Source organism: Phocoena sinus, chromosome 3, assembly GCF_008692025.1.
Source record: "Phocoena sinus isolate mPhoSin1 chromosome 3, mPhoSin1.pri, whole genome shotgun sequence".
NCBI lineage: Eukaryota > Metazoa > Chordata > Mammalia > Artiodactyla > Phocoenidae > Phocoena > Phocoena sinus.
In genome coordinates, this window is record NC_045765.1 from 1,789,662 (window position 1) to 1,817,650 (window position 27,989).

Genomic DNA, 27,989 nt, shown 5'->3' on the forward strand with positions numbered 1-27,989 from the left:
ACTACTATCTCCGGGTTCAGGATGTCTTTTTCCATGGTTATAACGTTGTATGGTTTGGTCTTTGGGAAATTTCTCACCCCAAAGAGCAGAGGATGGCAAGTGAGATTTTGTAAAATCTAGAACCCAAGGCTGAGGATGGGAGTACATCCTATGAGGTGGGGCTGAAAGACATTAAGCTAAGAGGGCTGGTAAAATCTGTGCAGCTGGGTCCTCGGCCCTGGGGGTAAATGTTGTCCCCAGGTGAGGGGGTTTGGCTTTCAATTGAGGGAAGTACTGGTAGGGCTTTACGCATTGGCTCCCAGAGACCTGGCTTAAGTTGGGAGGAGCCTAGAGTCTAAAAAGAGTAAGGAAGGTTAGGTAGCTGGGGCTGGGGGTCGTCAGAGAGAGGGCTGGGCAGTTCTAGACGGCAGTGGAGGAGAAGTGGGACCTGGGCCGCAGTGCAAAATGAAAACACGCGGCCCCTTGTCGAAAAATTATTATGAATTTCACAAATGGTGACAGCAGAGCATTCAATCAAGTGCAGGGGCTGAACGCCTGTGAAGCCGGCCTCTGTGGGGACCCAGGAAAAGGGAGTCGCTCAAGGTCTGCTTTGGAGGTAAGAATTGGCCAGGATTCTGGCAGAGACTGGACGCTGAGGCAGAATGTCTTGCCTGTGGCTCTCCTGGGTGTCCATGGGCCACAGCCCACACGCAGAAATCCCTTCTCCATGGGATGGACCGGGTCCAAGACCCCTGGGGGTCTCCCAGCCACTTATTAGATGCTAAATTATCACAGGTGTTACTCAAGTCCCATGCTCAGGTGGGGGCCGGCGGAGGGCCCCTCACCCCTCCCTCTCTACCCAGCCCCTGACTTCTGGGACTTTAAAGAGGTTACCCAACCCCTATTCATCTTCCTGACTCTAAGTCACTGGTCAGCATCCCTTCCTTCAGGAAGCCCTCCGGGCTGCCCCCTGCCCCCCTGAACTTGTACCCCCGTTACATACCCTAGGCTGCATCTCCAGGTTGCAACCCCCAGGTTGCTCAAGGGACCCCATTTTATGCCCTCCTAGCTCCCTGTGGCTCATCTTCAAGGCATTCTGTCACTCTGACACTGTGGGTGCAGTTAGCCATTTAAGGGTTCCAGCTCTGCTGGCGCTGGGCAGCCGAGACCTGGCCCAGAGGAGGGCTCCATATATCTGTTGAGTCTGAGAGGCACAGAGCATCCTCCCTGCATTCAGTGGCAGCCTGCCCGGGCCTCAGCTTCCCCTGCCACACACTCAGTGGTGTCCCGTCCACTGGGCAGGCAGACCTACTGGGGGTAGGGTCTGGGATCCCAGGTCTGGGATTTGGGATCCCAGGTCTGGGAGTTGGGTCTGGCTTTGGGATTGGGGGTCCTGGGTCTGAGATTGGGATCTGGGTTTCAGGGACTGGAGCTGGGGTCTGATTTAGGGTCTGGGGCCGGGGATCTGAGTTCTGGAGCCCCAGGTCTGGCATCTGAGGTCTGGAGTTTGGGATCCAGTGCCTGAGTTCTGAGGCCTGAGGTCTGGGATATAGGGACTGGGGTCCCAGGTCTGGGGCTGCTGGGATGGAGGATCTAGGATTTGGGGCTGGCGATCCTGAATTCGAGGTCAGGGTCTTGAGGTGTGGGGTCGCAATTTCTGGTCTGGGGTCTAGTGTCTGAAGTAGGGGGTCTGGCTCTTGTATCTGGGTTCCAGCGTATGGGGTCCACAGGTCTGGGGTCGGGGTCTGAGGTGAAGGATCTAGAATCCGGGGGTCCAGGGTCTGAGGTTAAAGATCTAGAATCTGGGGGTCAGGGTCTGAGGTCCAGGATCTGGGAGTCCGGGTCTGAAGTAAGGATATAGAGTCCGGGGTCCGGGTCCCGGGTGTGAAGTACGAGATCTAGCACTTGGGTTCCCATGTCCAGGCCCACGGTCGGAGGTACGAGGTCCGTTGCCCCCGCGTGCCCCTGCCCCGCCCCCTCCCTCCTCCTAGCCCCTCCCCGGCGCCCTCCCTTCTCCTCCCTGCTCTCCAAGTCCCCCACCTCCTCCCCCTCCCTTCTCTCCCCCGCCCCTCCCCCTCCCTCCTCCCCTCTCCCCCTCTTCCCCTCCTCTGCCCCCTCCTTTCTCCTCCCTCCCTCCCCTCCCAGGCCCTCCCCCGCCCGCCCCGCCCCGCCCCCGCCCCGCCGGGCGCCGCAACCGACAAGATGGCGGCGGTGGGAGCGGCGGGCGCGCGTCGTGCCCGCCGGGGGTCGGCCCGGGCGCGGGGGGCGGCCCCGGGCCCAGCGCCAACGCCGCCCCGGCCCCCGGCAACGCAGCCGCCGCCGCTGCCGCCGTCGCCCCGGCCCCCGCCGCCCCCGGGCCGCCCCTGCCGGTGTCGGTGTCGGGGCCGGGGCCGGGCGCGCAGGCCGCTGCGGGCGGGGAGCGGGCGGCCGAGGAGCCGGGGGCGGGGGGCGCTGCTCTGCGCGAGCCCGTCTACAACTGGCAGGCCACCAAGCCCACGGTGAAGGAGCGCTTCGCCTTCCTCTTCAACAACGAGGTGCTCTGCGACGTGCACTTCCTGGTGGGCAAGGGGCTCGGCGCGCAGCGCATCCCGGCGCACAGGTGGGCCGCCGTCCCGGGACCCGCCGCCCCCGGGGACCCAGCATCCCCGGGCCCAGACCCCGCCAGCCCCCGGGACTCAGCCATCCCTGAGATCCCGCCACCCTTCCCCCTCGCCGGGGATACCCGCCACCCCCGGGGACCTAGTCATCCCCCAGGACCCGCCCTTCTTGGAACCCCTGCCGTTCCCGGGACCCCACCACCCTCAGGACCCCGTTGTCCCAGGACCCAACCCGTTATTCTTGGAACCCCTGCTGGTCTCGGGGACCTGCCCTCACCCCGGGACACCCACCATCCCTGGGACTCTGCTGTTCCCAGTAACCACCATCCCCGGGCCCTAGCACCCCTAGGCCCTGTGACCCTGCCAGGCCCCCTTCCACTCGTACTTCCAGATACTGGCCGTATTCTGGTCCTGCGACCCCTGCCCCTCCAATCTCATCAGCGTCTCCTGGCTCTGTGACCCCTGACCCTGCCACCTTGGCCAGGATCTCCCAGACCCAGTGACCTCTTCCACCCCCAGCATCCCTGTGACCTCTCAGCCCCTGCCAGGCTCTCCAGACCCTGCAACCCCCAGCCTGGCCAGCCCGAGGACCCCCAGACACTACCATCTCCCTCCATTTCCTCCTTCCTGCCCCAGTGACCTCCTCCCCCAAGTGCCCCATCCTTCTGGGGCTGAGACCCCCAGAGCCCCACCAGACTCCCACCTTGTGAACCCAAGGACCCCCAGTGACTCCCAGCTCTGCGATCACCCAGCTCTGCGACGCCCCATCCCACAGGCCTCCTTCGAAAGGCGGGGGGGTGTTGGTCCAGGCCCCATCCCTCTGCCAGTCTCCAGGGTGCAGCACCCAGACTCCTGGGTAGGGTGGGAGTGATGTCAGACAGCGTCCTGCCCACTGCTGGTTCCTCTGCCCCTGCTGGCTGGGGGGTGCTGGGGAGGGTTCTGTCTGGGGGAGGGGGGCTGCAGGGGTTCTCACCACTCTGCCTGAAGTGTCCTCCAGCCTGCTGTGAGGGTCCTCCCCACCTTTCTGACGCGTGGCCTTTATTTAACTTGTGCCTTCGAGATTCCTCTTTCTGGCTTTTTTTTGGTTATTTATATTCAACTGGGTCTAGGTTCCTGTCCAAGGAAGCTTCCAGGCCCGTGATGCGGTCCCCAGTACCTCCGTGCCCTGTGTGTGTGTGTGTTGTGGCCCTCCCACCTCTCCCGCAAGCTGTGAGTAGAGGGCCAGTTGATGTGTCACCTGTGAGCCCCCAGCCTCCGTCATGCCTTTCTTGTCTCACATTCCTGCTGTGTGGACCTCCCAGATCGAAGGTTCTGGTTCTTTGTCTTTTCAGCCTTTGGGTTGTTATTTCATACGCATTGTTGACATTTTACCTGTAGCGATCAGGTAGATGACTGTACCGTGAGTGACCCTGGGCTCTGCTGAGCCTCGGTTCCCCCCCACCTCCCCACCCCCCAGGACCTGGGACTGACCACTCAGACACCTCCTTCCCAGGGCCACAGGGAGGGTGGACCCTGTGACCCAACCAGGTCCTTATCACAGTGGCCCGGGGCTCATCCTCCATACAGGCTGGCTTAAAATGTAGGTGGGGACGTGACCCAACGCATAAAGGAAACACCTCGCAGCCTCACTGATGGAACACAGACAGGAGTGGGGAAAATTCCTAATACCGTGCGCCATGCTCCCGGGCTGGACCTAACTCCCGCCTCTGTCCCAGGTGGGCTGGATTTGGGGACTCGCTTGCAAAGAGTAGATTGAAATCCCACCTTGGGGGAACCCGGCAGATGCCACCTCAGCCAGGTGGTCAAGGTCGACCTCAGGGTGATGTCCTGGGGTGTCAGGGTCCCCTAGAAGGAAACAATGAGAAGGGCACCTCACCTCAGTGTGCTCCACCCTAAACCCTTAACCCCAGTGTAGTGGGTTGAATGGTGGCCCCCAACAAGGTGTGTCCACATCCTGACACCCAGAACCTGTGCACGGGACCTTATTTGGAAAAAGGGTCTTTGTAGATGTGATTAAGAGTTTCAAGAAGAGATCATCCTGGATTATCTGAACGGCCCGTAAATCCAACAAGTATCCTTATGAGAGACAGAGGAGAGACTGAGAGAAGACGGCCATGTGACAACAGAGGCAGAGACTGGAAGGACACACGGCCGCAAGCCCAGGACACCTGGGACCCCAGAAGCTGGAAGAGGGGGACCCTCCCCGGACCCTCCGGGGGCAGCACAGCCCTGGGACACACTGACCTTGGACATGCGGCCTCCAGAACGTGAGAGAGGAAATTCCTGTTCTTTCAAGTCACCCAATTTGCAGTAATTTGTTAGAGCAGCCCCAGGAAACCAGTACACCTGGTCCTATCGGAGAAAATACCAGATAAACCCAGCTTGGGGCCAGGCTGCAGGACGACAGCCAGTCCTGGGAGGAGCCTGAGGACACAAGTGAAAGCCACGTGGGATCCTGGATGCGGGCCTGGGGCGGAGAGCTTCCTGAGCTGGTGACTGGGGAGCAGGGCCGAGCCGGGGAGGGGCTCTTGCTAAGTTTGAGGAAGGCCATGGGGTCTGGACCCACCATTTCCCAGGACCCAGGCTTGGGGTGGTCTCAGGCTGGGGCTGTGAATTCTGGCTACAGGGTGACCCGGGGCGTGGGACACAGGAGGGCCTGGCATGAGTGATGGCAGAAGGGGCCAGCTCTGGCCCCGGACGAGTTCGTACCTCATTCGGAGCCTCCCCCTGCCCCACGCCCCCAGTCGCCTTAGCCCCACCCCCTCGCCCTGCATGGCATTTTGACAGCTTTCTCCTCCTAACTTTCTCTGCGACTGCCGTCATTGGCTTCCTGTGAGCAGGATTTTTTTTTTTTTTTTTTTGGCTGAGTCACAGCTAGTGGGATCTTAGTTCCCCAACCAGGGATTGAACCCCGGCACCTGGCAGTGGAAGCGCGGAGTCCCCGCCACTGGACCGCCACAGGGTTTTGCTTCTCTCCCTCCTGCTAGTCCCAGGAAAATGCCTGGCACGGCAGGTGCTCAGGAAACCTGTGAGTCCAGTGTCTACGCTCGCGGGGCTCCCTCTGAGGAAATACCGAGCATCTTCAGGGTAGCACTGTGCACAAATCGGATGGTCCCACATTAATACCTAAAATACCTTTACTCATCTATCACGGAAAACTTAGCAGTGCAGAGAAGTCCCAGAAGTGGAGCAGTCTGTGTCTGGGGCCCCTTCTCCTTCATCGATCTGTGTGTGCTTAGCCCAATAACACGTTTTTTGATGACTGTGGCTTTATGGTGGGTTTTGAGAACTGCGTGGCTGTTCTTCCCAGTTTTACTCCTTGTCAAGACTTTTTTCAGCTCGTCTCACACACTTAACTCTTCCAGAATCAATCACCCATCCATCTGTCCCTCCCTGCAGCCAACAGTCATTGAAACAGTGCTGACAGAAGACATCTCTTTCCCTGTGGGACTTACCTTCAGGTAAATTTGCACCAGCAAAGTTTTGTAAAGAGCCAGATAGTATATAGTGTCAGCAGGCCACACGGTCTCTGTCCCAACTGCTTAATTCTGGCATAGCAACACAAATGCATTAAGAGAGAAATGAATGGGTGTGGCTGTGTGCCAATAAAACTTTATTTACAGAAACAAGCGGTGGGCCAGATTGAGTCCCAGGGCTGTAGTTGACCAGCCTCTGCCTCAGTGGTTCCTTACGATCTTTAGAATCAATTTATCAAATGCTAAAGGAATTGCCTGGAGAGATTGGTCTTTGCAAAGATACGGGTTGGGAGAGCTGACAGTTTAGAAGACAAAATATATCTGGGAACGTGTTTATCCAGGGCATTTTTGTGAAACCTTAGGAAAGTTTCGTAGTTTATTCAAATAGGTCTTGCACGTATATTGCTAAGTTTCTGATTAGTTTCTGTTTTTTCTCTGTTGTGAGTAATTTCTCCATTGTACTTTTTCTAGTTGGTTCTTGCTGGGAAGCTGTAGATTTTTTTGCGCATTTATTTTTATCTATTTGAACGATTTCTTTCTGAACCCTTCTTAGCATTAATAATTGCTCCACTGATTCTGTGGTCTGGCACTGTCCAGTAGACTTTTCTGTGATGTTGGGATTGTTCTAGATCTGTGCTCTCCAGTCCTAGCCACTAATCACTTGTGGCTGCTGAGCACTTGAATTGTGGCTCTTGCAACTGAGGAACTGAATCCTTTTTTTTTGTTTTGTTTTTTCGGACACACTGCCTGGCTTGTGGGATCTTAGTTCCCCAACCAGTGATTGAACCTGCGCCCTCGGCAGTGAAGGTGAAGAGTCCTAACCACTGGACTACCAGGGAATTCCCAAACTGAATCTTTTATTTACCTTAATTTTAATTTAGATTTAAATAAGCCCTGAATTTAGAGTTTTAAGTGAGACAGTCATGTTATGAGCAATTAATTTCTCATTCTCTCTCATATTTCTGCCTCATTTTTTCTGTTCTGATTGCATTTCTGACCACCAGGGCATTGTTCCGTAACAGAGGTGTTTTTCACAGTTCAGTGTGATCGTTGATACTGGTTCCTGACAAATCCTTTTTCATACAGTAACAAGTTTCTTTCCATCCCTTGTTCACTAAGAGTTTCCATGAAGTGTGGGCATGGGATGTTATCGAGTGCTTTTAATGGATTTTGGTTTGTTTGATCTGACAATTGGCCATGTAGAAAATTATGCATTTGTGTGACAACTGCCATAGCCCAGTTTGGGAGCACTTTTGTCACCCCCAGAAGCCCCTTTCCCCACTTACCCTCAGTCCCTACTCCCACCCTGATCCCTGGAAAATCACTGACCTCCTTCTTTCTCTCTAGTTTTGCTATTTGTAGAAATTTCATAGAATTAGAATGATAGAATGTGTAGGCTTTGGTCTGGCTTCTTTCACTGAGTGTGCTGTTTATAAGGTCCATCCACACCGTTGTATCGGCAGTTCATTTCTTTGTATTGCTAAAGTAATTCACGTTACTGCTGAATTCCATTGCATGGATGGACCATGCTTTGTCCACTCACCAGTCGATGGGCATACGGGTTATATGGGTTATTTCCAGCTTTTCATTACGAGGAATCATACTGCCATGAACATTCCACATTCGTGTGGAAATATGCCTGTGGAAGAACGGCCCCTTTTCTCTTGGGTGAATACCTAGGGATCGCATGTTGGAAATACAGGGTAATGTGACATTTTAAGAAACTGCCAAACTGGTTTCCAAAGTGGCCGCCCCATTCCCCACCCCCCACTGGTGCCCGAGGGTTCCAGAGTGTCTTTGGCCTCATAGGTGAGTTGGGAAATATTCCCTCCCCCTCTCCTTTCTGGAAGAGTTTGCATAGGGTTGGTATTATTTCTTCTGGGAATGGGCTTTTCTGTGTGGGAAGATTTTTTAAAATATTTATTTATTTGGTCTCACCAGGTCTTCATTGCAGCAGGCGGGCTCCTTAGTTGCGGCTTGAGGGCTCCTCAGTTGCGGCAGGTGGGCTCCTTAGTTGTGGCATATGAACTCTTAGTTGTGGCATGCATGTGGGATCTAGTTCCCTGATCAGGGATTGAACCCGGTCCCCCTGCATTGGGAGCACGGAGTCCTATCCACTGCACCACCAGGGAAGTCCCAGTGGGATTGCGGCGAGGTGGGGCTGCTCTTCATTGCAGTGCGTGGGCTTCTTGTGGTGGCTTCTCCTTGTTGCAGGGCACAGGCTCTAGGCACGTGGGCTGCAGTAGTTGTGACACGTGGGCTCAGTAGTTGTGGCGCACGGGCTTAGCTGCTCCGCGGCATGTGGGATCTTCCCGGACCAGGGCTCGAACCCGTGTTTCCTGCATTGGCAGGCAGTTTCTTAACCACTGTGCCACCAGGGAAGTTCCGGAAGATTATTAATGACTAGTTCACTTACTTGTTATGTGTTTGTTTAGATTTTCTCTTCACCAGTGAGTGTTGGCAGCTTGTGTCTTTCCAGGAAGTCGTCCATTTCCTTTAAGTTGTCTTAAGTTGTTGGCATAAAGTTGTTTCAAAGTTCTTTTATCACCTATAGGGTCTGTAGTAATGTTCCCTTTTTCATTCCTGATTTTGGTAACGTGTGTTTTTTTCTCTTGGTCAGTCTAGCTAAAGTTCTAGCAATTGTTGATTTCCCTGCCCCCCACCCCCAAAGAGTGACCTTTAGGTTTCACTGTATTGTCTCTATTTTCCCATTCCCAGTTTCATTAATTCCTCCTCTCACTTTTATTATTTTCTTCATTCTTTGGGCTCGATTTGCTCTTCATTTTCTAGATTCTTGAGATGGAAGCTTACCTTGCTGATTTAATTTTTTGAATGAATTAATTATTTTTTGGCCGCGCCACACGTGGCTTGCGAGATCTTAGTTCCTCGACCAGGGATTGAACCCAGGCCCCGGCAGTGAAAGTGCCAAGTCCTAACCACTGAACCACCAGGGAATTACTGGAAGCTCACCTTGCTGATTTTAGATCTTTATTTAATACATATATAATGTTGACTTCTAAGCACTGTTTTAGCTGCATCCCTTACATTTTGGTGCGCCGTGTTTGCATTTTTGTTCCAGTTAAGATCTTTTCTAATTTCCCTTGTGTTCCTTCTCTGACCCATGGGTTACTTAGAAGTGTTGTTTCATTTCCAAATATTTGGGGATTTCTCAGAGGTCTTTCTGTTGTTGGTGCGGAGTTTAATTCCTCTCTTTGGAGAACATGCTTTGACCGCTTTCAGTGCCTCTGAGTATCTTTGTTTGGCCTTGCATGTGGTCTGTCCTGGAGAATGTACCATTGCACCCAAGAGCGTGCATTCTGCCGTCGTTGGGCTGAGGGTTCCGTAAAGGTCGCTTGGCAGCACTGTTCAGTCTTCTGTATTCTTGCCGATTTTGTCTGGCCGTTCTGTCAGTTGTGGAGAGTGAGGCATCAGAACCTCCAACGATAATTGTTGGATTGCCTCTTTCTCCTTTAACAGTCAGTTTCTGCTTCGTGTAGTTTGGGACTCTGTTGTGTATTCATCTGTACTGTTACCTGTCCCCATGTACTGACCCTCTGTTCACATGAAACGTCCATTGTTCAGTAATATTCCTCATCTTCACGGCTGTCTTTTTTTTTTTTTTTTTTTTCACGTCTCTCTTGTCTGATATCTGTGTAGCCACTCCAGCTCTCTGGTGGTTTCCGAATGCAAGGTATGTCTTTCCCCATCTTTCTCCTTTCATTCCCTTTGTGTGTTTGAATGTAAAACTTCTGAGCCCGTGACATCCATCTGTCCCATCTCTGGTGACGTGGGCCTTGGTCATGGGGTAGATTTCTCCACTGGATGTCACCACCGTCTCCTTGTAAATCACCCTTCCCGAGGGATACTTTGGGACTGTACAGACATCCCATTTCCCCCTCCTGCTTTGCCCGCTGGTGTATGGTGGTTCCTGCTGGAAAGAGTTATTTACTCTAGCATCTGCCATATGGTGATTTCCTATTTCCATAACTCCCTCTGCCTTTGTTAACTGAGGTTCTAAAAGGAAGAGCTGTCCCTTCTCCCTTACTCATCCATTCCTTCAGTTATATATTTATTTCATCATGGACTCATGGATATTGATTTTATCCTAGGGGTCATCATCCGACACGAACATTATTTTGTTGTTCGTATCGTCCCAGATTTGGCTCCTGTGTCCGTTCAACATTTCCCTGTCATGTTGGAGCGTGTTTTTACTTTCTGGCGCCACAAGATACTCCAAGCTCGTCTTGTCCTTCCCCTGCCCCAGCCCTGCAGTCAGCCATTTCTCCAAGGAGCTCTGGTTCGTTTTAGTGGAAAACGGTATTTAGAAACCAAGACTTGGGTGCTGGGTGTGCCCGCTGCTGCTGGGGTGTTGTTGTTTAGAGACCTTTTTAGCAGGTAGAGCGAGGAAATGTACCAACACACACATATCTCTGTTTGTGTCTCTCCACCCGTCTGTCCATCCATCCACCCACCATCCAGCTACCTGTCTAAAAGCCACGAGATCACCTTGATCGCTCTGATTTCGGTTCAGCCCTCCAGAATTTATTCCAGCCCCCCCCTTATCTATAACTGTTTTCTCCCACGATGAGGACCCTGGCTCTCATTCTGCACACGTCTACTTGGTAGCACAAACCTAGATATGTAGAGTAGTTTCAGAGCTGCTAACCCTCTCCTGTGAAAAATACTTTCACTAAGTAAAGCACAGTATTTGTATGCAGTTCTTTTGGCCTTTAACCTGTTTCCCAAAGCTACTTAGCTGGTATTTTCTTCCCTGCCCCTTCAGGGTAGTACATCATTCTTTTTTTTAAATTTTTAAATTGTGGTAAAATACACATACATAAAGTTCACCCTCTTTACCTTTTTAAGCGCACAGTTCAGTGGCATTAAACACATTCGCATTGTTTGCAATGATCCCCACCATCCGCCTCCGTAACTTTCCCATCTCCCCAAACTGAAGCTCTGTCCCCGTGAAGCGCTGACTGCCCCTCCCCCAGCCCCTGGCCCCACCATCTACTTTCCGTCTCTGTGGATCTGACTCCCCCAGGGACCTCCTGTGCGTGGAATCAGACAGTGTGTGTCCTTCTGTGTCTGGCTTGTCCCACTGAGCATCACGTCCCCAAGGTCCATCCACTCTGTAACGTGTGTCGGAATTCCCTTCTTCTTAAGGTAACTAATACTCCTTGTATGTATGGAGGGACCATGTTGTGTTCATCCGGCATCTGTCCATTGATACTGGGTTGCCTCCACCTTCGGCTGTCTATAGGAATCGTGTCTCCGTGAGCACTTGTGCACAGGTTTTATGTGGACATGTGTGTTCGTTTCTCTCGGGTACGCAACTTAGGAGTGGAATTGCCGGGTCAGACGGTACCTCCACATTGAACCCTCCGATGAACCACTGGCCTGTCGTCCAGCGCTGCTGTACCCTTTATGTCCCCACCCGCCCTGCACGAGGGCTCTGATCTCTCCACATCTGCAGCAACTCTGGTCATTGTCCGGATTTTCTATCCTAGCTGGCGTTTCCTAGTGGGGGTGAGGTGGTGTCTCATGGTGGCTTTGATTTGCCGTGTTCACCGTCATGTTTTTGAGGATGGATGGATAAGGGAGGGTAGAAGACTGCTGGTGGGAGGCGAGCAAGGGGCTGGCGGGTGGGGTGAGGCTGTGGGGGGAGGAGCCTTGGAGGTGTTCAGACCGCCTTCGACCCAGTGGCCTTGCCAGCCCTGGGGTTTGTCGCCACGTCCGCCGAGGGCACTGAGGGTGCATACAGCCTGGCATCCGGGGCTCTGCACAGACCCACAGGCCCAGTTGGGCCTCCTCTTACTTCCCGCCAGTGAATCGTTGGGGAAAGTTTTCCCCGCAGGAGATCAAGATGCTTTGTTTAATCTAGAAAGAAAGGAGGAACAGGAAGACTATTTATGGAGAGTGCGTGGGGAAGTGCAGTGAGGCTCCAGGGGCCCAGCTGTGGTGGTGAATGAGCGGGGCTTCGAGGACGCGGTGGGGCAGAACAGGGCATGAGCGACCTGGGGCGGCTGAAACGAAGCACCGCCGCTGGATGGGCAAAGCCGCACAGATCTGTCCTCTCTCAGTTCCGGGATCCAGAAGCCCAAGGTCAGGGTACTGCAGGGCCACGCCCCCTCCGCAGGCTCCCGGGAGGGTCCTTCCCGCCTCCTCCGGCTTCTGGGGCTCCAGGCTCTGCCTCCGGCAATAGGTAGCCTCTCCCTGTGTGTCTGGGTCCACATTTCCCTTCTATAAGCCATTGGATTAGGGCCAGCCTGGATTTGGGTGGCCTCATCTTAACAAATGGCATCTGCAAAGACCCCGTTTCCAAACAGGGTACCATCCTGGCGTTCCAGATGGACATGCCTTTGGAGACACTGTTCACCCCACCACACTCACACTCGGTTTCCCACCTGGCCCCCATCGCTGGTCTGGCTTTTGGGGTGCCGTAGAGCCCCGGGCCAGACTGGGGACCAGTCAAGGGCCTGGTGGGGCCGGGAGCACCAGTCCACGACGGAGGAGTGGGTGGGAGGCAGGGAGGCGATTCTTTTCGCGGAGAGTAGGGGGCTGCCCGGGTGGGGCTCGCTGGGAGCGGTGGGAACGTCCCCCGGGCACTGGGCAGAGGCCGGGAATCGGGCTGTGGCTGCCGACTCCAGCGGTTCTGCAAGGGGGTGGCCTCTCAGAGCCCTGCGTGTGTCACCGTGGGGACCCCGGGAGGGGCTGCGACGTGGGGCCTTGCAGACCCAGAGGACAGGGGCTCTGCAGGGCTGCCCCTGGGTAGGCTGTCGTGGGGCGGGCCCAAGTCTGGATGCTCCCTTGGCCTCCACGCCCTTCCCCACGGACTCAGCCCGATTCAGGTGACCCTGCCAGGCCTTTCCTGACTGCGCCCTCACTGCCCTGCGTTCTCCTTCCTGCCCCACTGTCAGGCTGTCCATGCCGTGGACCCGTGGCTGCCTTCCTCCAACAAGGCCGGGGTCTCAGTGCCCACAGCGCCAGCACGGGGGCCGTGTGTGTAGAGCGAGGAGGGAGTGATGAAGGAGCGGGTGAATGGGGGAGGCAGGGAGTGGCTGAGTGAGTCACTGAATGAATGAATGAAAGGATGGGGTGAATGACGAGTGAGTGAGGGAGTGAATGAATGAATGAATCAGTGGGTGAGCCAATCAGTGAGTGAAGGAATGAGTGAGTGAGTGAATGACGGAGGGAGGGAGTGGTTGAGTGAATGAGTGATTGGGTGAGTCCGTGAGTGAATGAATGACGGAGGGGATGACGGAGGGAGGGAGTGAATGAGTTGCGTGGGGAGGGCATGAGCTCTCTGCCGTAAGCCATTCAGCCCCTGGGGAGATGATTTTGCTTCTCCGGCCTCTGTTGCCACCGATCCACACGCGCTGCCTTCTCAGGCCTCAGGGCCCTCCTAACGGAAGCATCCAGGGCAGGATGCTCTGGGCACAGCATCTGCTGCAGGTGCTGGCTGGGGTGTCACTGCTGCAGGGACACTCGCCTTCCACATCCAGGGCCCCGACAGCCCCCCGGGCTCGGGCGGTGGGGACCGGTGGGCCTCGCGAAGGGTAACCGGGTCTTCTCTGACACACCAGGTTTGTGCTGGCCGTGGGCAGTGCCGTCTTTGACGCCATGTTCAACGGGGGAATGGCCACCACGTCCACCGAGATCGAGCTGCCGGACGTGGAGCCCGCTGCCTTCCTGGCACTGCTCAAGTAAGACTTTCCAGGTCCTTCACGCCCCGGGGGGAGGGACAGACACACCTGATGTTTAAAAAAAATAGAGCCCTGGTGACATTGCCTCCAGAGCCCCCAGCTACCTGGAGATTTCTAGAACTCACCTCCTCAGTGAGGGGTGGGCTCTGGACGCCCCCCCATTTTCATTTTCGTATTTTTAATATCAGGACGTAATTTGCATACCATACAACTCACCCGTGTGAAGTGTACGGTTCAATGACATTTAGTATGTTTACAGCGTGTGCAACCATCACCTCTAACTCTAGAACATTCCATCACCCCCAAAGGAGTGGCATCCCCCTCCCCCAGCCCCTGACAGCCAGGAACCCGCTCTCCGTCCCTGTGGCTCTGCCTGTCCTGGACGTTCCCATCAGTGGAATCACACCCTGTGTGTCCTGCGTCTGCTGCTCTCACTGAGCGTCGCGGTTCCAGGTCCATCCACGCTGCAGCGTGTGTGGGTCCCTAAGTTTTCATCCTTTCAAGCGTTTTTTTGAAGAAATAGCCTGAGGCAAGAATTTTAAATTCCACCTATATTTTTTCTTCCTGGGTTTCAAATTTTTTCTCAAGGACTTTAAAACAAATACAGTGGATGTTGGGGGTGGGAGTGCCGCCCACAGATTGCAGCTCCACCGAGGAGGAGGCCGGTGAGCTCTGTGGAACTCCCATACACCTCCCTGCTCCGTGGAGCACCGTCTTCCCCTGTCCGGAAACCCTGGGTGTAAATGGTCTGGGTGGCTTGAAAGGTTATCCCGAACAGTCAAGACAGCTCTTCAGATGTGGAGCTTATTTTTTTTTCCCCCTTCTGATTATAAAAATGGCATTGGCTCACAGAAAAAAAGGGAGAGAGAGAAAGAAAAAGGGAGGGAGAGAAGAAAAGAAGAGAAAAGAAAGCATAAGGAAGAAAATGGAGTGAACCTGTCTCTCAGCACCACGGGGGCGGGGCCGTGGCTGGTTGCTCCCATTCATATCGGGTCCCATTTATATCACGTGCTCACAGCGCCCCTCCCCACCCACTGCGTCGTCGTCTCCTTTTTTCCTCTGGTGTCTGCAGGGTGTAAACCGTTCCCTTCAGCTCCATCTAACAGTGTTGAATCCTGTGGGCTGATCACAGCACTTTGTGGAATAATCTCACTCCTCTGTCTTTAGGCAACTTTTCAGATGGTCCCTCAGACCAGGGGCCGCAGGCTGCCCCAGGGTGGGTGGGAGGGCAGGGGCTCTGTCTCCACAGCTCCCCGCCGACATTGCAAAAGCAGCCTGGAAGGATTTGTAAACTGTGGGCAGGGCTGTGGGCCAAGGAAACTTTATGTACAAAATAGGGGATAAAAGCACGGGGAGATATCATTTCACACCCACCAGGGTGGCTATTATTAAAAAACAAACAAACAAAACGACTTGTCTCGAGGAGGTGGAGAAATTGGGACCCTTGTGTGCTTCTGGTGGGAATGTGAAATGAGGCGGCCACTGTGGAAGCAGTCTGGACGATCCTCAGAAGCTAAACAGAGAATCGCTATGTGCTCCAGCAACCCCATTCCTGGGTACATGCCCCAAAGAAGGGAGCAGTGGGGGCTCGAAGAGATATTTGCACACCCGTGTCCACAGCAGTTTGATTCACAACAGCCAAAAGGTGGGAACACCCCAAGTGTCCATGAACAGTTGAGGGATGAACAAGGTGTGATACACCCACACACTGGAATATTACCCAGCCTTCAAAAGGATTCTGGAATTCAGTAACACATTAAAAGGATCATACACCATGATCAAATGGGATTTATTCCAGGGCTGCAAGGATTTTTCAGTATCTGCAAATCAATCAGCGTGATACACCACATCAAGAGGTTGAAGAATAAAAACCATACGATCATCTCAACAGATGGCAGAAAAAGCTTTTGACGAAATTCAACACCCGTTTATGTCATAAAGGATTCTGGCAACTTCCCTGGTGGTGCAGTGGTTAAGAATCCACCTGCCAATGCAGGGGACACGGGGACACACAGAGCAACTAAGCCCGTGTGCCACAACTACTGAGCCTGTGCTCTAGAGCCCACGAGCCACAACTGCTGAGCCCGCATGCCACAACTACTGAAGCCCGCGCACCTAGAGCCCGTGCCCTGCAACAAGAGAAGCCACTGCAATGAGAAGCCTGTGCACTGCAACGAAGAATAGCCCCCGCTGGCCGCAACTAGAGAAACCCCATGCACAGTAATGGAGACCCAACGCAGCCAAAAATAAATAAATTAATTAATTAAAATTAAAAAAAAAAGATTCTGACGCTTGCTTCAACAAGGATGGACCTTGAGGACGTGATGCTTATTGAAATAAGCCAGATGAAAAAGGACAAATACAGTGTGAAGCTACTCACAGGAGGTCCTAGAGGAGTCACATCCATAGAGACAGGAAGTAGATGGTGGGGCCGGGGGCTGGGGGAGGGAGAATCAGGGGACAGAGTTTCAGTTTGGGAAGATGAGAAAGTTCTGGAGATGGATGGTGGGGATGGTTGCACAGCAATATGAATGTACCTAATGCTACTGATAAAAATGGTTAAAATGGTAAATTTTATATGTATTTTACCATAATTTTTAAAAATGTAAAAGTCATATCTATAAAAAAAAATCAAGACCCCAAACAGGTGACGGGTTGCAGTTAGCCAAACCCTGCCTTAGTCTAAGCTTGGTGAGATGTGGGGTGGAAGGCTGTTCTCTCCGTCTCCCTCTCCATCCCTGTGTCTCTCAGTCTCTATCTCTCTCCCTGTCTCTCTCTCTCCCCGTATCAGCTTGGGTTTTGGTAACCAAGCTGCCCGCCCCCCCGCCGAGAGGGTGGACACTATCTCCACTGGCATGTGAAGGGCTCCCCCATCTCCCCGCACGTGTCTTGGCCTGTCCCGTTACCAGGTCCCCGTCTGCACTGCTGACATGGGTGGTCGTTCTGTCCCTGACCCCGCCGGCCGCTGCTGTTAGGGCTTCCTGTGCATTCTCAGGGGAGTGAGTCCCAGGAGAGGGGGGCCCCTTCCAGGAACTTGCTCTTTGGGCGGCTCCCAGTTGGGCTCCTCTACCCCGCCCCCAATCCCGTGTCCATGGTGCCCGTGGACGGACACTCGGGTGGTTTCGCGTGGATCGCGCTGCTGTGAACACGCGTCATTTCTCCCGGACGCAGAGGGGTGAGCTGCGCGCCCAGGGCCGCCTCTGAGGCGCTCCCACCAGACGGACCAGGGTTCTGATTTCTCACCCTCTCCCCGTGGTTTTGTAATCGACCCTGACTTCTGACCCACATGTAGAGTCGGGCCGATGGCAGGTGGTCAACACGTCCGGTATCTGTGATTCCGGCCGGCATTTCTGGTCCTGTTAGTGGTCGGGCATGGCAGCCGGCTGTGGCCGGGTCGGGGGGGTGCGGAAGCCTCTCCGCGTCCCCGGGGCAAATCCCGTGCTGCCCACGGCGGAGCCGGACAGAGGCCTACCTGCTGTGTAGACTCGTTTCCAGGGTTTGCCTGTGGACACTCCCTTTTCCCGGGTAACTGCCTTTGCGGGGTCACATCCACAGGTCAAAGGGCGACCGATGCTAATTCGGTTGGTTCCTCGGGCCAGGCCGGTGGGTGGGGGCTGGGCGGCTGTCCTCATGCCGCCGTCCGCTCCACCCCCCTCAACCCTGCTCCAGGTTTCTCTACTCGGATGAGGTTCAGATCGGGCCTGAGACGGTCATGACCACGCTGTACACCGCCAAGAAGTACGCGGTGCCCGCGCTCGAGGCCCACTGCGTGGAGTTCCTGAAGAAGAACCTGCGGGCGGACAACGCGTTCATGCTGCTGACGCAGGTACGGGACGGGGGGGGGGGGGGGGGGGGGGGGGGCGGGGGGAAGGGGGAGGGGTGCAGGTGTGCGGGGCGAGGGCACAGGGGCAGGGCTGCGGGGCGGGGCGAGGGCGCGGGACCCGCTGGGGAGCAGGTGCTCCGGGTGTGCGCAAGGATGCAGGTGCGTGGGTGCCAGTAAGGATGCCGGGGTAGGGGAGGACGGATGGGGGAATTTCGGAGTTTAGGCGCCGCTTAACTCTTGCGCCCGGGTGAGTGTCTCCCTCACTTCATCTTGCCCTTGTCCCTGCCCCTGGTGGCACCGCGGTGTTTCCCTGGTCGCCTCTCGTGCAGTGCACCTTGTTGGCAGGCCGGCCTCACAACAGTCATTTACTGAAGGATTCCCGTTGGCGTTTTGGTGTCCTTGTGCAGAGCTCAGGTGTGGGGGGAAAGGCGTTCCGTACTAGGTTTCTTGGAGGGGGACCCTTTGGGGTTGTCCGGTCTGACGGTCGGTGGCGGTCCTGGACCACTGTGGGGGCTGGGAACCTGGCGGGACGGGGCAGAGCCCGAGTGTCATCGTGGCTCCGCAGACCCCTCGCTGAGATGGCACCTGGGCCTTGGCCCCGTCTGCTGAGTCGCTCTCAAGGGCCAGAGCCTGGACGGTCGGGTGGGGGCCGGCCGCTCCCGGCTGTTTGCTGAGAGCTGCAGCCTCGTGGGGTGTCCTCGCCTCCTAGCCGGGCCCTGGGCAGAGACCGATGCACAGGGTGTGAGCATCGAGCTGCCCCACAGGCTCTCCGGCCCCGGCCCCCGCCCCGCGTGCGAGTTCTCGGCCAGCACAGCGCTGCCGCGTCCCACGGGTCCTCTCAGCTGTCTCCCCCGGGCTCCTGCCTGCTGCAGGGGGCGACTGGGCCCGCCTCCAGCCTGAACCTCTAGGTGCCCCAGCTTTTGAGGTGTAGGCCTGACCCCCGCCCCAGGCAGTGGTTACTGAGAGTCTGTGAACCTCAAGAAAGAAGATCCCTCTGGACCCTCGGCCCAGGACTTGAAATCCGTGCCCAGTCTGGAGCCAGGTTCCACCTGGCTGGGTGTTGACAGGCTCTCTCCCCCGCAGGCGAGGCTCTTCGACGAACCGCAGCTCGCTAGCCTGTGCCTGGAAAACATCGACAAGAACACGGCCGACGCCATCACTGCAGAGGGCTTCACAGACATCGACCTGGGTAAGGCCACAGGGCCGCGAGCTGGTCAGAGGTCATCCCCGAGGCCATGGAGGCCGGCGCTCGCTGACGGCCCCTCCCCTGCAGACACGCTGGTGGCCGTGCTGGAGCGGGACACCCTGGGCGTCCGCGAGGTGCGCTTGTTCAGCGCTGTCGTCCGCTGGTCTGAGGCGGAGTGTCAACGGCAGCAGCTGCAGGTGACGCCTGAGAACAAGCGGAAGGTTCTGGGCAAGGCGTTGGCCCTCATCCGCTTCCCGCTGATGACCATCGAGGAGTTTGCTGCAGGTAACGGTCACGGGGCGCCGAGGGAACGCTCAGGAGGGCTGTGACCCCAGGGACCCTGCTGCGTGTGACTCGGTCTCATGACCCTCGGCCCGGCCACAGCGGGTCGGGTGCTGGCCGTGTCCATGCGGGAGCCTGGACTGGCTCGAGTGGGTGAAGATGGAACGACCCCCAGATGCCGACCCTCCCGCGTCCCAGCCTCTCCCACCCCCCCATCTCGGGTGTCCACACGCACGTGTCCGAATGTACCAGGCCCCTGAGGGTCCCGTCTGGGGCTCGGGTCCTGGGAGCTGGGCTCTGGTGCCCACGTCCTTGACGAGCCCCATGAAAGGGTGGGCAGTGTCTGGGACTGTGGGCCGTTGCTGCCGGGCCTGGGCTTGGGCCCAGGTGGGGTTGGCCCTGACCCTGCCTCTCGCGCTGGGGGCACACTCGGGTCTCGGGGATGTGCAGCAGTGGCACGGTGGCCAGCTTGGCGACCCCTCCCCCGGGCCTGGGCCTCCCCTTCATGTCATTCTCATGGCCGGTGCCGACCACGGTCCTGGAGCCAAACTGGCCTGGAAGGTTCTGGACGGGGCTCCGTGATGCAGCCCCGTGGCGGGTGCGCCGCTGTCCTGCCTCTCCCCAGTCCGTGCTGCCCCTGCTCCCACCCAGGCTTAGGGTTGCCAGATTTAGCAACAAGAGCAAACAATTATTTTTAGTGTAAGTGTGTCCCGTGCAGCAGCTGGGAGACGCTTATCCTAGAGATCAGCCCTCTTTGATCTGGAATCAAGACTTGACTGGGTGTCCTGCATTTTATCTGGCGGTCCATGGTGTTCCCTCAGTGCTGGGGCGAAGCCTGAGAGGCTGTCTCCACACTGGGGGTCACTCATCTGTCAGATAACTTAGCACCTCCTGGGTACCTGGCCTTGGCAGTACAGCGGTGACCGAGGCAGCCTGGGCACTGCGGACATGGGGCCGGGTCCTACTCTGTGGGGGGCCATCCTGGGCACTGTGGGGTGTGGAGCAGCCTCCCTGGTCCCACCCCCTCGATGCCAGGAGCACCTCTAGTCATTTTTCTTTAACAGTATGAGGGCTTTATTTTTTTAATGTTTATTTATTTTTGGCTGCGTTGGGTCTTCGTTGTTGCGCGCTGGCTTTCTCTAGTTGCGGCGAGCGGGGCTCCTCTTCCTTATGGGCACAGGCTTCTCAGTGCGGTGGCTTCTCTTGTTGTGGAGCACGGGCTCTACGTGCGTGGGCTTCAGTAGTTGTGGCTCTTGGGCTCTAGAGCGCAGGCTCAGTAGTTGTGGCTCACGGGCTTAGTTGCTCCGCGGCATGTGGGATCTTCCCGGACCAGGGCTCAAACCCGTGTCCCCTGCATGGGCAGGCGGATTCTTAACCACTGCGCCACCAGGGAAGTCCCAGCACCCCTAGTCTTGATCACAGATGTCCCCAAACATTGCCCAGTGTCCCCTGGGGGGCAGGATGCCCCAGGTGAGAGCCCCAAGCTATAGTGTTGAGCTGTCCTGGCCTAAGACATCCGCGTGAGCCTTGCTGGGCCCCTCTCCAGCCCCGTTTGCACCCCCGAAACCACTCTCCTCATAGGCCACCTGGCCACCAAATCATCCGGGGTCTCAGGTCTCCTAGAAGCGCCATCCCCTCACCCTTGGCCCCCTCGCCACTCTCCCATGATGGGCCCCCAGGCCAGAACAGCCCACCACCCCTCAGCTTGCAAGTGCCTGGGATGAGTGTGTGTGTGTCCAGGGGTTGTGAGCTGGGCCTCTGGCCTTGTTCCTCTGCAGCATGGCCTGCGGGGCTTCAGTTCTTTGTCACTCAGTGTGTTGTAGAGAATTCTCCTGCCTCTGATGTTCCACTTGAAATTACAAGAATGTAGAGGTTTGGAAAAAAAACTCCCCCAAAGATGCCCCTGGCTCAGTGTGTCACAACTGAGGTCTGATGTATTTTTCTTTCTGTATTCTCTATGCAGAGATGTAAAAAAAAATGGTTATCTGTATTCACTTTTATTTATTCAGTCATTCATTTATTTTTGGCTGTGTTGGGTCTTTGTTGCTGTGTGTGGCCTTTCTCTAGTTGCGCCGAGCGGGGGCTACTCTTGGTTGTGGTGCAGGTTTCTCACTGCGGTGGCTTCTCTTGTTGTGGAGCACGAGCTCTAGGTGTGCGGGCTCAGTAGTTGTGGCTCGCGGGCTCTAGAGCGCAGGCTCAGTAGTTGTGGCGCACGGGCTTAGTTGCTGCGGCATGTGGGATCTTCCCAGACCAGGGCTCGAACCCGTGTTCCCCGCATTGGCAAGCGATTCTTAACCAGTGCGCCCCCAGGGAAGCCCTGTGTTCACTTTTGTATCTTAACTTGCTCTTGTGATCCATGGAGATCTCTTGCCCTGTTGCTCAGACCTGTGTGCCTGTGAGCTGTTGGGGCAGTGGGCCGGGTTGTGGCTGACCTGCGCAGAAATGAGCTCAAAGCTGGTGAATGAGTGATTCTTGTAAAGCGAGGGTGGTGCCGTAAGGCCTGTGTCAGGCACCCTGTCCCGGTGCAGGTGGCGGGCAGGGGCGCATACAATCCTTCCGCACTGCCTGTCCGCCCCACGCGCTGCCCCCCGTCACCAGCTCATGGCTACATCCAGGCCCCCACCTCCAGACTCCTCTCCAACTCTGGGCCTCTCTTGGGGGCTGGCATCCCCCCCGTCTGTGTAGGTGCCCGGGGTGGACGGGCAGGGCAATGGGTGCTCCGTGGAACAGCGGTGGTCCCCTGGGGTGGTCCCAGTGGAGGTGGGGAGGCCTGGGGCAGTGAGGGGGATTTTGCCCGATTAGCCAGCAACTCAGAGCGTTGGCCCCATGTCTGCTTCGGGTCCTTCCCCAAACGTGGCGGAAGGGCCATCCCCCCCGCGCGGGTGGTTGGACCAGTGATGTTCTGCAGAAGAAAGATGCTGAGGAGTTGAGAGGCTGGGTGCCATGCTTTCCAGTGTCTTCTGCATGCTTGGGGTCTGCCCAGTCTTCCCTACCCGCCCCTGTGCCCTCAGGGCCCGCACAGTCGGGCATCCTGGTGGACCGCGAGGTGGTCAGCCTCTTCCTGCACTTCACCGTCAACCCCAAGCCACGCGTGGACTTCATTGACCGTCCACGCTGCTGCCTCCGCGGGAAGGAGTGCAGCGTCAACCGCTTCCAGCAGGTGGAGAGCCGCTGGGGCTACAGCGGCACAAGCGACCGCATAAGGTAGGCGCGGGCCAGGCGGCGTGGGCGGCGAGCACGGGGGGGGGGGGGGGGGGGTTGGGGGGCTGGGGTCCTCCGTGGGGAGGGGCGGGCACTGAACGGTCGAGCTAGCTCAGCATCTCCCTCCTCTGACGGGTTCAGGTTCTCCGTCAACAAGCGCATCTTCGTGGTTGGCTTCGGGCTCTATGGCTCAATCCACGGCCCCACCGATTACCAAGTGAACATCCAGGTACTGCTCGCCTCCAGGCCCTGCCCCTCCACATCCCACTGCGTCCCTCTCAGTCGAGGCTCTGCTTGTGTTTCCCCCAAGGCGGCACGAGTGTTCTGGAGTCTGGGGGACCCAGGACGATGCCTCCCCACTCCTGCCACTGGCCTGCTTCGCGCAGGTCACGGGTCGGACCCCCCCCCGCTGCAGGGCCTGGAGGTGGGGCTCAGCCCTGGGCTCCAGGCTTCTGGGGGGTCCCGCGGGTGGGCACAGGGGCCGGGGCACCAGAGTTAGCTGTGCCTGGCTCCTGGCCCACAGATCATCCACACAGACAGCAACACGGTCCTGGGCCAGAACGACACAGGCTTCAGCTGTGACGGCTCCGCCAGCACCTTCCGGGTCATGTTCAAGGAGCCGGTGGAGGTGCTGCCCAATGTCAACTACACGGCCTGCGCCACGCTCAAGGTGTGCCCGACCCCAACCCTAGCCATGCCCCTGACGCCCCGCCCCACCCAGGACCGAGACCCCAGCCCTGGTCCCTGAGCCGAACCCGGGACACTGACCCCGATCCTGACCCCTGAGCCGTACCCGGGACCCCGACCCCGAACCTGACCCCTGAGCTGTACCCGGGACCCCAACCCTGATCCCTGAGCCAAACCTGGGACCCCGACTTGGACCCTGCCTCCCAGTCCATTGCCCACCTCTGACAACGTGGGGCTAGGAGCGCGCAACCCTGCGTCGCAGCCATGGAGGGCCTGCTGCCCGCGCTGGGTCAGGATCCTGCGCCCTGTCCACACGCAGCATGTCCATCCTGACCCGCCGGGCCCCACCCCGCAGGGCCCGGACTCCCACTACGGCACCAAGGGCCTGCGCAAGGTCACCCACGAGTCGCCCACGACTGGGGCCAAGACGTGCTTCACCTTCTGCTACGCGGCCGGGAACAACAATGGCACGTCCGTGGAGGACGGGCAGATCCCTGAGGTCATCTTCTACACCTAGGCTGTCCCACCCCACGCCACGCCCGCTGCTCCCCCTGCCTCGGTCCCGGGCGCCAGGAGGGCTCCTCTGTTCCGAGGTGGCGGATGGGCAGGGCAGTGGGAGACAACCCCTCTCAGGACTTGGGGGGCAGGGCCGGCCTGACCCTGCCCTGAGCCGAGGGTCCGCCCGCTGCCCCTGCAGCGCAGGGTTGCCTGACCAGCTGCCCGTCCATAGGGTTCGTGTAGGGTGTTGCCTCGTGTTTGTTTCAGCTGCACGTGGCAGTGCATCTTGGATTCCCGTTTCTCTGGTAGGAGACCACGTACGGGGCCCCTAGTGGGCCTGGGTCCTGCGTTCCTCTGTTCTGTTCATGGGGGACACGCAGACCACCCTGACCCACCCCTAGGATGCGGGCTCAAGCCCTCCCGAGGTCCTGCGGCCGGCTTCCTGCCAGCCCCAGGCCTAGCCCGTGGGCCCAGTGAAGGACCATCCCTGTCCAGCCCTCCTGGACGGCCCCTCCCAGCCCCTGCAGCTGTGGACACAGGTGGCAGACCCTGTCTGCCTGGGAAGGGCGATACTGCGGGCCACACACGGGGCCGCATCCAGCTGGCCCACCTGCACATCCTGTAGCCCCACTCCCGGCCCCTAGCGAGCACTCTGCACAGAGGTGCTGGAGGGCACAGCCCCTCCCTGACCCCCAGGTACTGTCCCCTCCCCACCCCCATGCTTCCACCTGGAGCCTGTGTCCTCCCCGAAGCCATGGAAGGTGTGTCCTCACACCACACCCCAAAATGGTTTTTTTTTTAAATAAAGGAAAGAAACTTACCGGCCCCGACCCACGTGCTGCTTCCCAGCAGAATGGGCCCCTGGCAGCTGGAGACTTGGTCCTTCTCACTGCATCTGTTTCCCCACCGTTAGAGGGGCCAGCTGGGCTAGGGGGCCCACAGGAGGGGCCATCTCCTGACACAGACTTCTCACCTTTGGGGCGTCCAAATCACGCGGGGCTCCACGTGGGCTACGGACCCTCCCCAGACCCTCTGTCCTCTGCACAAAACCCTGGGGCTCCCGTTGTGCCCCTGCTGTGCAGTGATCAGGGACCCTGGGCAGGGTGGGCAGAGCTACCAGCAGGTGATGGCCATGCCGTGGGGCTGTGCCCTGGTGCGGCCCTGGGAGCCTCCTGGCACTTTCTGAGGATGTCAGCAGGGCCCCCACTGCAGTGAGCCATGCAGGGATCTTGTCAGCTCTGCCCTCTGGACCTGGGGCTGCACCCCAGAGCGGCCCTGTTGGCTCTGCACCAGGGGAGTCCCCTTGCATTGCATTCACACCCCACCCCTGACCCCTCCTTCTGTGCAGTGAGGACTCTTGGGTACAAGTAACAGTTTACACCCGAGGTGGCCCAAAGGAGGATGTGGCATCTTACTGTTCCAAGGCAGGGACGATCCAGACCCAGGACTGGGCTGGCTGCCGAGATCCACTGTGGCCCTCAGGCTGTGTCACCTCCTGAGACCGGCCACACTGCAGGCAGACCCCAGCTGAGGGATCCACGGGGTGGGGGGGCCAGGCCTTCCACTGTAGCCCCCAGAGCAGTCTGTCCTGGAGGCCACTGCAGTTCAGGGCTGCCGCCTCAGGACAGGATGACAAATGGTGTCAGAGGAGGGCACAGCTGGGGCACCCATGGCAGGTGGGTACGAGTAGGAGCAAAGCCTGGCAACGAGATGCAACAAGATGGTGGGGTTGTCAGAATAGCCCCCGAGACATCTGCGTCCCACTCCCAAGACGTGTAGTTATGTAGGGTCACAGTGACCTGCCAAAAGGAATGTGCAACTCACCCTCTGGAGAAAGACGGACAGTATGAGCCTCTACCAGCTGTCATGACAATGTCCTACAGCAACTCAAAAATTACAAAGCAAGAGAGAAAACGGAAACCGATCCACATGTACTTCAGGAATGGGAGTTATCACATACCTCAGCATAATAAAGGCCATATTAGGCAAACCTACAGCTAACATCATACTTACAGGTGAAAAGCTAAAAGCAATTCCTCTAAGATCAGGAACAAGAAAAGGACTCCCATTCTTTTATTAAACATAATTTTGGAATTCCTAGCTACAGCAATCAGAAGAAGAAATAAAAGGGATCCAAATCGGAAAAGGAAACTTGTCACTATTTTCAGATGACATGATATTATACATAAAAAATCCTCAAAACGCTACCAGAAAACTACTAGAGTTCACCAATGAATTTGGTAAAGTCACAGGATACAAAATTAATATACAGAAATTTGTTGCATTTCTATACACTAACAATGAAATATAAGAAAAATTATGGAAACCCATGTACCATTGCATCAAAAAAAGTAAAATACCTAAGAATAAACCTACCTAAGGAGGCAAAAGACCTGTACGCAGAAAACAGATGCTGATGAAAGAAATTGAAGATGACACAAACATATGGAAAGATATACCATGTTCCTAGATTGGAAGAATCAATATCGTTAAAATGACCATACTACCCAAAGCAATCTACAGATTCAATGCAATCTCTATCAAATTACCAATGGCATTTTTCACAGAACTAGAACAAAAAAATTTTTAATTCATATGGAAACACAATCCCAAATAGCCAGAACAATCTTGAGAAAGAAAAAAAGAGCTGAAGTCAGAACACACTCCATGACTTCAGACTGTATTACAAAGCTACAGTCATCAAAACAGTATGGTACTGGCACAGAAACACACATATAGAGCACTGGAACAGCATAGAAAGCCCAGAAATAAACCCACGCGCTCACTGTCAGTCTATGAGACAAGGATATACAGTGGAGAAAAGACAGTCTCTTCACTAAGTGGTGTTGGGAAGACTGGAGGGCTAAATCTAAAAGAATGAAATTAGAACATTCTCTAACATCATATACAAAATAAACTCAAAATGGATTAAACACCTAAATATAAGACCAGATACTATAAAACCCCTACAGGAAAACATACACAGAACACTCTTTGACATGAATCACAGCAGTATCTTTTTGGATCCACCTCCTAGAGTAATGGAAACAAAAGCAAAAATAAACAAATGGGAGCTAATTAAACTTAAAAGCTTTAGCACAGCAAAAGAAACCATAAACAAAATGAAAGGACGACCTATGGACTGGGAGAAAATATTTGTAAACAATGTGACCTACAAGTGATTAATTTCCAAAATACACAAACAGCTCATGCAGGCTCAATATCAAAAAAACAACCTGGGACTTCCCTGGTGGTCCAGTGGTTAAGACTCTGCACTCCCAAGGCAGAGGGTCTGAGTTGGATCCTTGGTCAGGGAACTAAATTCTGTATGCCACAACTACAGGATCCTGCATGCTGCAACTAAAAAAAAAAAAAAAGATCCCACACACAGCAACGAAGATCCCACGTGCCACAACTAACACCTGGTGCAGCCAAATGAATAAATACTGAAAAATAAACAAAACCCACAACCCAATCAGAATGGCCATCATCAAAAAGTCTACAAACAGTAAATGCTGGAGAGGATGTGGAGAAAAGGGAACCCTCCTGCACTGTTGATGGGAATGTAAATTGGTACAGCCACTGTGGAGAACAGTATGGAGGTTCCTTAAAAAACTAAAAATAGAACTACCATATGATCCAGCAATCCTACTCCTGGACATATATTTGGACAAAAGCATAATTCAAAAAGGTACATGCAGGGACTTTCCTGGTGGTCCAGTGGTTACGACTTTGCCTTCCAGTGTACGGGGTATGGGTTCAATCCCTGGTTGGGGAGCTAGGATCCCACATGCCTCAGGCCAAAAAACCAAAACAAAACAGAAACAATACTGTAACAAATTCAATAAAAACATTAAAAATGGTCCACGTCAAAAAAAAAAAAAGTACATGTAACCCCTATGCTCATAGCAGCACTATAATAGCAGCACCATAATAGCTGACAACAGCCAAGACATGGAACCAACCTAAATGTCCATTGACAGATGAATGGACAAAGAAATGCTACATATATACAATGGAATACTACTCAGCCATAACAAAAGAATGAAATAATGCCATTTGCAGCAACATCAATGGACCCAGAGATTATCATACAAAGTAAATCAGAAAGACAAATATATGATATCCACTATATGTGGAATCTAAAAAATAATACAAATGAACACATGTACAAAACAGACTCACAGACATAGAAAACAAACTTAAGAGTTACCAAAGGGGAAAGGTCGGGGGGGGGGAGATAAATTGGGAGTATGGGATTAACATACGCACAGTACTATGTCTAAAATAAACAACAAGGACTTACTTAGAGGAAACTATATTCAATATCCTGTAATAACCTATAATGGAAAAGAATCTGAAGAAGAACAGATATATAGGTAACTGGATCACTTTGCTGTATACCTGAAACTAACAGAACACGGTAAATCAACTATACTTCAAAAAACAATAAAAGAAATTGGAGTTATCAGAGAGTTCATATATTCAAGACAGTAGAAAAATGGACAAAATAGATGTAATAGTAATTTCAACAAGCAGAACACTCTCTCATAT

General features: G+C 55.3%; 1 protein-coding gene across 6 annotated transcripts; it reads left to right on the forward strand.

The window, feature by feature from the left end:
* The first annotated feature begins 521 nt into the window (after window positions 1-521).
* BTBD2 (BTB domain containing 2) lies at window positions 522-24,262 on the forward strand. 6 transcript variants are annotated; one of them, XM_032627514.1, is made up of 11 exons: window positions 522-595; window positions 5,976-6,037; window positions 13,639-13,758; window positions 17,428-17,584; window positions 18,665-18,770; window positions 18,855-19,052; window positions 22,061-22,253; window positions 22,392-22,479; window positions 22,561-22,674; window positions 22,774-22,920; window positions 23,293-24,262. In XM_032627514.1, exons 3-11 carry the CDS (start codon window positions 13,676-13,678, stop codon window positions 23,452-23,454), a joined length of 1,248 nt encoding a protein of 415 aa, XP_032483405.1. In that variant the 5' UTR covers window positions 522-595; window positions 5,976-6,037; window positions 13,639-13,675; the 3' UTR covers window positions 23,455-24,262. The 6 variants fall into 6 exon arrangements, with proteins under 6 accessions (XP_032483405.1, XP_032483406.1, XP_032483403.1 ...); XM_032627512.1 differs by lacking the exon at window positions 522-595 and adding an exon at window positions 2,446-2,578; XM_032627509.1 differs by lacking the exon at window positions 522-595 and adding an exon at window positions 5,021-5,068.
* The last annotated feature ends 3,727 nt before the right edge of the window (window positions 24,263-27,989 follow it).

Bases quoted from the DNA above. Each gene is read 5' to 3' on its own strand.
- BTBD2 (XM_032627509.1), top strand. From the start codon at position 5,036: ATGCGGGCCTGGGGCGGAGAGCTTCCTGAGCTG. The intron at 5,069-5,975 runs GTGACTGGGGAG...CCCTCCCTGCAG, and splicing joins GCGGAGAGCTTCCTGAGCTG to CCAACAGTCATTGAAACAGT. The intron at 22,254-22,391 runs GTAGGCGCGGGC...TGACGGGTTCAG, and splicing joins GGCACAAGCGACCGCATAAG to GTTCTCCGTCAACAAGCGCA.